General features: G+C 42.7%; 1 protein-coding gene across 1 annotated transcript; it reads right to left on the reverse strand.

Moving 5' to 3' along the window:
- Positions 1-1,447: 1,447 nt before the first annotated feature.
- NTAN1 (N-terminal asparagine amidase) lies at positions 1,448-13,322 on the reverse strand. Its single transcript, XM_050967762.1, is given in 11 exon segments — positions 1,448-2,032; positions 2,216-2,329; positions 3,435-3,532; positions 4,326-4,379; positions 5,595-5,648; positions 6,313-6,386; positions 7,632-7,740; positions 8,892-8,957; positions 9,042-9,144; positions 11,316-11,567; positions 11,569-13,322. Coding segments are annotated over 11 exon segments (1,182 nt in total). The 5' UTR covers positions 11,647-13,322; the 3' UTR covers positions 1,448-1,852.
- Positions 13,323-13,336: the final 14 nt, after the last annotated feature.

Genomic DNA, 13,336 nt, shown 5'->3' on the forward strand with positions numbered 1-13,336 from the left:
TGTGTTCCAACTATTGTTGCTACTTCCAGTTCACACAAGGCTCCAGGAAGGTAGCCTGAGACTCAGCATTACAGGTGGGGAGGATCCAGGATGTTTAAGTTTCAAGTCCAGGGCAGGACAGAAGTTGCTTTTGAGTTTGGTTAAAAGTTAAGCTCTGGGGCCACTACACTCATACAGTAGAACAAAAAAGAGGAGCTCTGGAGGGGAGAAAATGGCAGGCTAGTGACCAGTGTGTTGTGGGCTACTGATTAAGGGAAGAGACTTTAAAACGGACCGGGCCAGAGGGCCAAGTGACAAGAGAGGGTACTAGATGATGAGTGCTGCTATGCCATGCCTGGCACTGCAAGCAGTGAATCCATTCTTCTTACTGAACATGGAATTATAGGCCTCATGTATTCTACTGGAATGGTTTAGTGAAGTTGTAATTAGCAAATTCAGCATTGCCCTGACTTAACAGGTGGATGGTACAAGAAGAAAATGAAACAAGAGATGAAAGTAACTGCAAAAGTCACCTGAAATCCATAACTTACTGTAGTTTGTGATCCTTTACCTATGATTTTAGTCCTGTAAAACAAGATTATCTACTACACTGAAAACTTATACTAGGGCTATTAAAGCAAAATACATTTTATATAAAGCTGCTGCTAAGTGTCTCCCAGTTTGAGTTGTAGAAGGTAGTAATTATAGACAACAGATTTACTTATCAAAAAGTGCTGGGTTTCAGAATAACCAAACTCTCAAGTTTTCACAGTGCAGGGATGAACATATGTAACCACAAAACAGAGGAGACAAACCTTAAGCAAGTATTTCATGACATCTTCCATGTAGCATCTTAATGTAAAAAAGTATCAATTATCAAGGTCCAGGTAGGTTTTAAAGGGGTTTTTAAAAAAAAAAAGCAGCAATCTGCATAGAAGAAATATTTCAAAGAATGTTCTTAAACTCCGCCCACAGCATGCAAAGTTACAGCTTTTCCTGTCTTCTCTGCAAACCAAACAATGTAGCAGTTAATGAGCATCTTGGCCTATTTTATTTCCATTGTCCAAGCTTCAGAGAAATGCAAAAAGTAAGCAAACAACTCAGTGAAAATTTGAGTTTAATGTTTATTTTAACAGACAATGCCCAGTGACAAAGTTTAGTGACATCTCCAGTTTGTTTTAGTGAATATAAAGATTAATTCTAGACACTTTTAGAATTGGAGAGTTGTACTCCAATAGCAGTGGTAAAATGGCACTGTTTAACAAATGTGCTTTCAAGGCTTATGCTTGGCAATCAGTGCTGCAGGGTTAATGATAATATCTTTCAGTGTAGAAAAGCCCCTGGCCAACTACTGAAAAATCTCATTTATATCACCGAAATGTATTCTTTTTTATTTATTCATTGAAGGACTTAATGTTGGGTGTTTAAAAGAAATCTCTCTCTCTCAAAATCCAAATTACCAGTGAATGTTAGTATACACATTATACTTCAAATTGTATTTAAAGGGACACCTAGGCCCAGCTCAAAAAAGCACTCTTGAAAGGGCAACTGCATATTATCTCTCTCTAGATAGATTTTGCAGAAGACCTTAATATACAACAGATTAGCACCAAAAGTAAAAATGGGGGAAGGGCACAATTTTAAGGACCAATCTGTAAAAAAGAAAATACGGACTTATGTAAGTAACAGTGCAAACAAATGCACCGCTGCCAAAAATATTACTTTGAAAAGCATTAAACAAGGCTAGTCTGATCAAGGACAGCAGGGGATTTGGCCAACATGGATTCAGAAAGATGCTCTTTGCAGCGAAGTGGCCACACTTTTGGCAAGGCAGTGCTTTCCCAAAGTGCATCCTCCAGTGTTTGCCTCAACGTTAAATCGTTTCCAAACAGACTCTCTCCCATAAACCTTCTTCAGTCTTTTTATAAAGTCGAGGTTTCCTGTTAGGAAACAGGGAGTCAGCGGGAAAGGGATGCTCTTTTAAAAATAGCAATGTGGATCTAAGGTGGGAAACAAAGTGCGGTGGTTCAGCCAGAGGCGATGTGGAAAGATTCTGAAAAACAAGATGGTGTCATGAGCTATTTCGAACTAGATGGATAAGAACATTTCCTGGCTACTGGTACCTCTAGCTTTAATTTCTGACCTAGACAAATGCACCCCCCCTTTCAACAATGCACAGAAAAGCAATCAGGGCTGACAGAATGCTAGCACAAAACACGTTTGTAACTTCAGTTACCTGTAATATCTGTTTATCATCTTGCTCCAACCACAAGTCCACGTATGGGAAAGGCATCCAGAAGTAAGGTCCAATGTGGAGTTGCTCTGTCTTTGCATCATAAATATTAGTCATCTGTAACACGAAACAGACTTTGAGGGTTTCCCTATTGAAATTGAGCAGCAGTAAATGAACTGAACCCTCTATCACACTGAGCCAACCATGCCATGAAGGGGAATGAGCTTAGAGCTGGCTCCACAGCTACTTCCCCCGCCCTCTGATATGCAACAAACTGCAGCTCCTGCCACAGGCTATTCTTCAGTGTCCCCTGCTCCTGTCCTGTTCAGCCATCTACCTCTCCTTCACTGCTTGTCTTGTTTCAGCTCCCTTGTCCACCTTGCAATGCTGCTACACATTCAACTCTCCCTCCCTACTCTGCCCTGAATTAACCAAACGACTGGACAAAACAGCTGCTCTGCACTTATAGAAGAGGCTAAATAGCCTTTTGTGCCAGAATTTTGGGCTCAAGACCTTAAGTGGCAAATCTTAAACTCACAGAGATTCCAGCTGCTTCTACACCATGATCCTGGGGACAGTAGAGGGTGTTCCCCTGTTATGGTTTAGTAGGCATGGGTCAAGATCCTGCAACTACTTCCTTGTGTGAGTGTCTTCTTACTGAAGTCGTTAGCCTTTGGCTGAAAGCAGTGTCTTTATATAGCACACCTGCATCTGAGAGATCGTGTGGACCAATGAGAGCTGGGTTCAATTCCCAGCTCTGCCACAGACTTCCTGCATGACTCAGGCAAGTCACTTAGTCTCTGTACCTCAATTCCAGGTCTATAAAATTGGATTAACACCACTATGCCTCTCTCACCCTTCATCTGCCAGGGACTGACTCCAGCACCTAGCACAGTGGTACTCTGATCTCCGCTGAGGCCTCCAGGAGCTATTGTAATACAAATACTGAAGTCTGTCCTTGTTTCCAAATAGAATACTTGTCAAAGTTTTCCACCAGGTACCAGCAGCTGTTGTAGTACAGATTTTGGCTGGTATGTTCAGTGTTCGTCTCTGATTACACAACCACAAACTGGCAGTATTTTATCATAATTAGAGTAATTTCTCCTTAAGGAGAAACTATTAGTTTCTGACACAGACAAAATATCAAGAATATTTTTCTCTTGTGCCTCCCCTCCCCCCCCCCCACCAAAATAAATAAATATATATATATGTTTTCACTCACTGGTGCTCCTGTTAACATACGAGCTGAACGCAAATCCTCATCTGGTCCCTTATCTGGAAAAGTTGCATGGAAAATCTCTGCTGTTTTAACATTCACAGCTGGGGAGAAAATGGTTGGAATAAAACTCAGTTAACCAGCTAATGACGACATTTAAAATGTCCATCCCCCCACAAACAGCATTCCAGACCAACAGTGCTTTTTGGCACAGACAAAGGTGAATTTCAGAACCTATCAGACACGAATATCGAAGACTATGACAGAGAAACATGTCTGGTAAGTTTCACTTTCTGGTTCACTTGTATTTTCACAGTGCTATTTGGTTGGGTTTCTAGCAGCCCCGAGGAAAGTTTAAAGGAATATGGTCAATTTGAAGATACCGCTATAGGAATACAATTTTTAGACAAATTTCATTCCTATAGTGGTATAAAGATCACAAACAAAGTAATTGGGGGAAGGGGGGTGAAGGAAGAGAACAAAATCAACTAAACCCATCAGAAGGGAGTTAGTCTCCAAACAGAAAAGGCAAAGGAATGAGCGGTCTAGTTCACGGCAGGCCAATAGTTCAGCTAAATGCCATGAAATAACCCTTGGGGCTCTATGATCTCATTAAAAGGAAAAGAAAAAAAAAATACTCATGCTCCTGACCAAGAGGACCCTTTCAACAGGCATTTCCCAAGCAGCAGTACATCTTCAGCATCTAGCAAAGCCAGTCTCTGAGTAGTATTAGCAGCAGCCCTGTCCTACCAGAGTTAGCATCAGAGCTACACTGATCTGTGCACCATGGTCCTTTAGATCTTCTATATTAGCCTTGGCTGGCCAGTGTGTTACCTTTACAAGTCTGAACAGCAGCCAGTTTAAAACAGTATTCTGTACACGATGCATTGTACTCACCTATTCCATAAATGATTGGAAAATGATTGTCCTTTTCCTCCCTATCATTTAATTCTGTTTCAAAAAGAACATGTGTCAAATAATCCAGCCATTGTCAGCATGTTTATTTCTAAGCAGCATTAGTTTAGCTTTAGTCAAGGAGGTGCCCAGACCTTACCAAAAAAAAAAAAAAAAAAAGAAAAAGTTGTGGGACAGGCAGCATAAAGCAGCCACAAGGGAACTGGAGACGTAGGTTCATATCCTTGTTTAACTCAAGTGAAGTGTCTTATCATGGCACACAGGACAAATGCAGACAGTCAGGGTAATTCCATCTCAGAAGAATGGCGACTGCCTATGCCAGTTCTGAATTAATCCTTATCTTTGGTGAACATTTACCCCCAGAACAGAACCAGACTATATAAAATCACACCACCACAGAAATCATTCACATCCTAACAGGCCTAGGACTGACACAGCTGCTCAGGACTAAAATGCATTAGCAAGGGCAGCATGGGAAAGGTGTAACTCTTCTGCTCACACCATGACTGGCTCTAGCCAAAGCTACTGGCCCTCAATTTCACATGCCAAAACCATACAGCTGTAATGATGCCATGTTTCAAAGGTTTACGCTACAGCCAGTGTGAAAATACAGCTCGTGTTCTCACTGAACATGAGACATCAAAAATAATCAGACTTGAATTGGCTACGATGGAGGAAAAAGGAAACAGAAGAGGGGACAGAGGACAAGGATGATAAAAGATCAATAATTTGGGGCATGTGTTTTCTAGGCTCCTGCACACTTCATTCATCCGTCTGCTGCAATACTGACAAAACACACACACTAAATGCAGGAGGCAGATCTAGATGTCAACTGATCCCAGATGGGTTTAGGTTTCCTTCCCAGCAGAAATACAAACGTCTTCAATTTGTGGAGTGCTCACAGGACCACGTGAGTGAAATATTTCAGCTGTTTCCACAGGTCCTACTAAAAACTGCAAGTTGCCATGGCACTTCTGGGAAGAGAAGCTCTAGCCATTGCCCTACCTGCAGTGTGCTGTGGTAAATCACTATTTCCAGAATACCGACTCTGGAGTACCCAACTAAAATGAACAGATCAGTATACAACAGCAAAAACCACTGTTGGCAATAAGCTCTCATGTACCTAGAGCTCACTGACTCACAAAGCTTACAGGCCGGATCGAAAGGTTGTCTCTCCTAAAATGAAGAGCCTCACGTTTATTTCAAAGACTAAACATACTTTTACAAAAGGGAAAACATTAAAACTCTTACCTGTCACACAGAAAGTCACTAAATGGACATCATCTTGCTGGAGATCAAACGTTCCTACAGCAACAACAGTAGCAGCAAGGTATAAAACTGACTCATGTCAAGGCATGGAAACTATGGGGTATAGCAATGCTGTGCACTGCAGATTAGACATCAGGCCCCCATTACCAGCAGGAAATCTCCCACTCCATTGTTCTTGATACAGATAATGGACCAGTGCGTGTTTTCCAGATATGTCTCAATATCTTGCTCTTATAAAATAAAGAGAAAGCTACTCTATATAACAGTAATTTACACAACTGGCCACTGGCAAGGGCAGAAAGATGTTAAAGAGAACGCCTTGTTCTATCAACATTTTATGCCTTTTACAAGCACTTGTTTAAGTAGCTCTGGCATTGTGGTCTCAGGTTTAATTTGTTACACATTTAGCAGGGTACATTCATTAGTAATACTCATTTTATATATGGGAAAATACAGGTACAGAGAGAGAAGTGACTTGCCCAAGATCATACAGCATAGTGCATGTGTAAATCATCTGACTGCACCACCCCCATGTATAAACACATGCTGCACTTCAAATTCCCAAATGGAGAAAAACTCAAATCCAAGTTTTTTTCTACTGTATAACTGAGGATTAAAGTTACACACACACATATACTTGGCCCAAATCCAGCCAAAATTCTAGTTTTTGGACATGAGAATGGAAAAAATGTGAACTTACTAAGAAGCTGATTAGTAAGTTTTTGTGATAACTGCCTATCATCATTGAAACCTCCAACTAGGTGAACTTCCAGCCTAACAAATAGAGATGGAATAACAGGAAACAGCAATTAAAAAGGCATCCCAATGTGAATAGCTTTTCAATACAATCCCCAGCCCACACTGTACAGTGATCATTAGAGAAGGCTCATTTATTGTAGTCACATGCGTCAGTTGATTGTGCATTACCTCATGACCTAATGTGAGTAACCTCTTTGTTCTGGACACTATAGGGAATATCAGATGAGCAGCACAAACGAAGGACTTGAATCTGAGAGGCACTGAACATGGGAAGTTGCCACTGAGCTTGATGGGATTTATAGGTGCTCAGCTCCTCATGGGACTGGACCTTAAATTACAAAGCTGTGTTTTAAGCTTCTCAGCAAAGATCAATTAAATGTACTCCAGTGACTTCCTTACAACTCACTCAAGCCTTAAGATCGGGGTCTTGGTGAGATGGGTGTGTAAATATGCCTCCTCTTTCACTCTATAGGTCTGTTCTCTGTGGCCAAGCTCTTCAAAAATCACTACTGATTTTCAGGTATCCAACTTCAGGAGACCCCGGTAAAGGGACTCAATTCTTAGACAGTGCTGAGTAGTCACCAGCTGAAAATCAGGCTCCTTTAAGGTGTTCCAAGTAAGTCTTGGATTAGGTGTATTCAGCATTGCTGCTGCCAACTTTACCAAGTTTTGCCTCTACAGGTCTAACAGGAGTAAACACAATCAAAAGGAATTGAGCTGGATTCTTTTCTGGCTCCCACAACAGCAACAGAATTTATAACTAATTTCTGATTCAGAATCTTTATTGCTTTATGTGCAAGTCAGAAATTTCCAGATTAACTCGGATCCCAGAATGAGTTTACAGAACGAAAAAAGCAAAAATCCCTTTGTGAAACTAGGCACATTTGAGCTGGAAATCACTGAGACCCAATAAACATGGAACCTCACAATGGCAGTTTTACAGACACAGTATTCAAAGCAGAATCATGCTTTAAATTAAATCACTGCTAAGAGAACTACAAAAATAAAATATACATACAAACATCAGTGGTGCTGAGCAAATCAAGAGCAAGAAACTATTAAATCCATAACAATGCCAGTAGGCAAAAAAATATCACTGTGGAAACAGTACCTTGTTGAGATGTGTTTTCCTGCCCTGGCTCAAGAAGCCGCTAATTCTTTATCTGAGCCTCAAATGATCACATTTAGAATTTTCCGCCTTACACACAACAGACACACCTGTGAAATACCGTATACAAGACATAATAGAGCAGAGCTGACCTTCCGCATTCTGTGTCATTAGAGAAAGATTTTACTGCACTCATAATCAGCGACACCTCGGCTTGTGTGTTGGATCCATCACAGTGCGTCAGGCAGGTAGCCCCACTCCCTGGAAGGCAGGCAATAAGGAAACATTTACCGGACCACAGCTCTGTACAACAGCAACAAAAACTGTGTCATTCTGTAGAGTAGGTTATAAAAATGGATAAACCGCATCCAGATTTTACAGGAGAAACTGGCACTAAAAGAGATGAAGTGACTTGTCTGCTATCACACAAATGCAGTGTAGTCAGGAACAGGATCTCTGTCTCCTGATTCCCAATATCCTGCTGAAACCACTAGGTTTCCTGTCCTGCCTTCATAAGAGCAAGAGAAGGAGTTCCATTCCCATCTCTCACGAAGGGCTTGTCCACACTTGAAACACTATTGCAGCACTTAGCACAGACATCACCTATACCAGCAGTTCTCGAGCTGTGGGGCAGGACCCCACAGTGGGTCGCCAGGGCTGGCTTAGACTTGCTGGGGCCCAGGTCCGAGCCATAGCGTGAGCCCCACCACCCAAAGTGTGAGGGTTTCAGCGCTGCATGTTGGGACTCAGGTTACAGGCCCCCAGCCTGGGGCTGAAGCCCTCGCGCCCTCCTCCTTCACCCTCCGGGTCAGTTGGGCTCAGGCAGGCTCGGGCTTTGGACCCCCGGCCTGGAGTCGTGTATTAATTTTTATTGTCAAAAGGGGGTCACGGTGCACTGAAGTTTGAGAACCCCTGACCTATACCAACGGGAGTGGTTCTTCCGTCAGCACAGGTAATCCACCTCCCCAAGAGGCAGTAGCTAGGTCAATGGAAGAATTCTTCTGCTGACATAGTGCTATCTACACTGGGACTTCGACCAGTTGAACGTCGTTTCACAAGGGGGTGGATTTTTCAGTCTAAATCTGGATCGATGTAAATTCTTTAGCATAGACAGGCCCTGAGTCACTGTATGACACTAGACAAGTCACTTACTTAACCAACATACCAGACTCCTGTGGTCTAAGGGTCAAAGTAAACATGCAGCTCTAGTGTATGCCGCCGAAGGTAATGCAGGCTGGTAATAGTAAGATCTGTTTCTTAAAACTTGACCCATGCAAACTAGAATAAATGAATTACGACAGCCAGTGCAAGCTCAATACATCAAATGTGGAAAATCCATACGAAGTAACAGTTATTACACAGCCATTATTTGAGAAACATGCATCTCATGGTCCAGGTTTCCTTTATGGTACCTGTGTGTCTGAGCACCACTAAGTGGCAGGTAGTTGCATCATCAGATCCAAGGATGGACACGGAACCTGTTTTAAAGGAGAGAAATACAGTAAGAATTTGGCCGTCATGCCTGTTGCTTCAATAGCTAACATTATTGCATCTTCACGTACCATCTTTAGGGGTGGTCACTGCAAACTCTCTTTGCTGGATGTACAGAAGTCCTTTGGGTCCCACTGTTTGAGCAGGTTGGCCTCTTAGAACTCTTGCTTTCTCCTGTAAATAAATTGCACTCAGACTAAAATGGCTGAAAGAGCAGGTACAGCAAGTACTAGAATGGACACTGACCCAACCAGGCCTATGGAAAACAAAGGGAATCCGGTGGCAGTTTAGGGAAGACCATGAAGGCTGAGGTTGACCATAAATACTTATATTTCATGGTGTTTTACATCTTCAGTAACAAGCAGAAGGCCAAAGACTCTGAACTTGGATTGGATATCAGCAGACGTGAGTGACTGGTTTCCACAACAGCTAAGCGTACAATCATGAGTTTTGGAAGAAGGCTATAAAAGTCATTGACCCCCCCCAAAGAGGCAGGTGGCAAGAAAGAAGAGTATTTTACATCCTTGAGGCCCTTTCCAAACATTAACCAGTTAGTCTTCACATCACCTCAGACACAAAGAGACTCTCATCCCCACTTCAAAAATGGAGAGAAAGAAAAAGAAAGGGACTTGACCAAGGCCACATAATCATCAATTAGTACAAGAGCTGAACTCATCAGTTTCTGGCTCCTAGCCCTGTGCTCAGTCTACTGCTATGACTACAATAGTTAAATATTTAACTATAGGGAAGCTAATAGGTCCGACTTGTTGTCTTGGATGCTATTAAGAGACATTCACAAAGGATAATTTTTAAGGCTTGACTGTGATAGCCTTACACACACACACACACACACACACACACACACACACACACACACACACACACACACCCCCCACCAAATCGCATGATGCAACATCAGCAGTACTGCTAAAGTCAAAAGGACACCTTCTGGAGGAAGGTACCTTTCAGGGTGAGGAAGGTAATCACAATCTAGAGATAAATTACCAGAAGATATGAACAAAATAATCAAAAACAACTTACAAGTAATCAAGTTATTTGATTATTTCATTCATTATAAATCTTTATTATTATATTAGTATAGAGAATTAACATACATAAGCCTCCTATTTGGAGAATGAACCGAAGTCTATTGTACCAGCAAACCCTGGATTACTCAAATGACTCTGGGTCTCCCCATTAGAAGCTGTCTTGGAAGTAGGAGCACGAACACTATGTTCATTTCTTTAGCTGGTAAGAAACTCCTCCCGCCAGCTGGAATGCAGTAGCGGGATAGATTCTAAGTGATATTTGCTCATCTACACTCCACAAACATTACGTAACCCTCCTTCCCATAAACGAAACTGTTACCGAGTACTCAGTTTCCTGAAGCTGACCACACACACCATTCAACACTGATTTACTTTAATACCTAATGACAAACTTGAGTCTGTTTTGTTCTAGCAATGTCTAAGGCTGGCTATGCATAGCCTGATTTGGGAGCTGCAGGGGCTCAGTGAGAATCTAGCCAGAAATGTTAGTACAGGGTATGGACTTGATGATTCACTAGGGGTTCTCCATTTCCAGTGGCTATAACAGGACAGCACTCTCTAGTATGGGAAGGGGGGGGGGGGAAATGGAGCTTGGGCTTTTTTTGTTTTTTGTTTTGTATTTTTGTTTGTTTGTTTTTCTTTGCTTGATGATGCATAAAGACCCCCCCCCCCCAATAACCATAGCTGGACATCTATGCCCTACGCCCATGCCAGAACACCCTGTATCAGGGCTTCTTGAGCCCCTCAAGAACACCACAGGCTGGGATGTCTATACCTCCAACATGTGGGCGCCACATCAGGGTTTCTGCCCTCCAACCCAGCACCCCACACTGGAGGGGGGGGGAGCATGCCTCCAACAACCAAGAGCACCCTATGCCAGAGAGACAAGGTCTGGCTTGAGAGCTGGTCTCTCTCACCAACAGACGCTGGTCCAGTAAACATGTTACATCTTCCACCTTTTCTCTCCAATATTCTGGGACCTACATGGCGACAACACTGCATATATCTGTGCCAGGGCATTTAGCCCACTGAGAGCACCAAACACAGAGGCGTACAGACCCCCATCCTACCTGAGAAGTTGCATGTGACACTGGTAAACTCCCCATTTTCCCGTCAGAGCCAACAGGCTCTGGACTTCTCATTAGAGGAGAGGGGCCTCCCGTCCACCCCGGGAGCTGGTACAAACCTACTCCCTCCAACTGGGCACTGCAGCTTTCCTGGTTGGAGTCCGACAACCCTCCTGCCTCCCCGCTGGGGCTGCCCTGCAACCCCTGCCAGTGCAGCTCCCGTCCTGACCTCCAGGTGCGGGTAGGTGCGGATCACCTCCCCCGGCGGCTGGGCCAGGTCGATCCGATCCCCGTTAATCAGCAGAGGCATCTCTGGGAAGCGCCCGCTCCTGAGGGTGCTGGACGGACTGCTTCCGATAGCAGCCAGCTGGGAGGGGAGGCTGCCTGGGCTGACATCGCAAGGGGTTCTGGGAGATGTAGTCCGCATGCAGAAGCCTGGTTTGGATTTGAGTAGTTCTGTGTAAGCAGCGGGAGGGTCTGCTGCAGGAGCCTGCAAACATGACTTCAGCTAAGGGCGGGGAAAGAAAAAGATACTGATGCACGTTAGACCACGTCAGCATAGGTACTCTCCCCTCGTAAAGTGAAACTTACAACCCCAGAAAGGATTGAAGAAATGTGTGGTTCACAGCTAGGACAATTGCAGATCTGTCTGAATGTCCACCTCCAGGACAGGGACTACTGAACTCCAGAAGGGCTGTATTTAAAATAATACATCTCTAATGGAAACTACTGGTGGCCTATCATGGAATCTGCCCATAACAGCAGGTTTTAGTTCTCTCATGAAGAGTTACATCAGGTACACAAGCAGGCCACAAATACTCATCAAACCAAATTTTCAGCAGGCCAGTAAAAAGAGGCCCACTGAATGTGTGGGCCCATCCATTTGTACATGTAAAAATCCTCTCTTTAGATAAGAAGAGGCAGTAAGATATACTCGCACATACAGATTCTCTCCCTTCGCATCCACACATTTTGTGGGTAGTTAGATCCATGCTGAAAATTTAGCACATTATGTCAAATTAACAGTTTCATACCTTAAAAGCAGTAAATAATTAATTGCTTGAGGTATATTCAGAAATATTTATTTAAAACTGGGTACTTTCAATCAGCCCCCACTTCCTATGCACTGGCTTGGTATCTGCAGCACTCACATCACAGTCCTCACTTCTAATGGCCCAAGTCAGACTTTGTACAGGCTGAGAAGTGATACTGTGGTCTGACATACATTGCATTAATTCATTTAAGTCTTAAACAAATCTACTTTTTCTTTCTCCACAAAAGTCAGCGGAATCAGACGTAATTATTAAATTATGAGTTGTACTGGAAGAGTCCCTCAAACTGTTGTCAGCAAACTGAAGTGAAGGAAATGAGATGAAATCAGCCCTTTCTGGATACTACTACAAATCTCTGGCAGAGATTACTTATAACTAGCTCTCATAAAAATACTTTTGCAGAGGCATTTTTGCTTTTGACTACACTAAATGTCATGTATTTTCAATTAATTTCCCAGAGATACAGATCCCCAAAACTGACATCCTTCTCAAAAGACACACACAGACCTTACGTCATATGCCACATGATAAGCAGTGGGCTATATATATTGCTAGTTAGACCTGAATGGAAAATGTAAAGATGTTGGGAGAAAAACCAGACTCCCCCCTTTCATTTTCCAGCCAGCTGTATGTTTAGTATTCTCACTATAATTTTGCCCAGCAAAGTATAAAAACCTCTAGAAAAAGTGCAGCTTAATAAGCTTATTAGCTAAGAGTTGTTGCCTCCTTTTGTTATGGTTATAAAAGCATAAATGGGAAAAACAAGCAAAGAGAACGCAGTGTCCATAGTCTTTGTGATCACACATAGCCCTAATCAGGGATTTATCACAGACTAAGACACAGAAAAAATGTGGGTGCCCCTTGTTAAAATATTGCTTACACAGAAGATCCCTGACAGTCTAACACCCTGAAAGGTCTGGTGTTGATTGTTTAACTAACTAGGACAACTGAATATGTGCTCATTTTTTTAATATTACAATCTTCAAGATGTCCCAAAATATGGGTCTAGAGACAAAGCAAATATTTTTCTAGAGCTAATAAAAAAATATATCTCACACACGTGCGCAAATCCCCAGATCACATACAAGACTTAGCAATGTTAGCCAGAAAAAAAACTGGCATTATATTTGGAAAAAAGTCTTATATCTGAGTTCATCCAACACGTTGACAAAGCCATTGGTGTCATGGGGAAGAATAC

This window comes from Gopherus flavomarginatus, chromosome 9 (genome assembly GCF_025201925.1).
Source record: "Gopherus flavomarginatus isolate rGopFla2 chromosome 9, rGopFla2.mat.asm, whole genome shotgun sequence".
NCBI lineage: Eukaryota > Metazoa > Chordata > Testudines > Testudinidae > Gopherus > Gopherus flavomarginatus.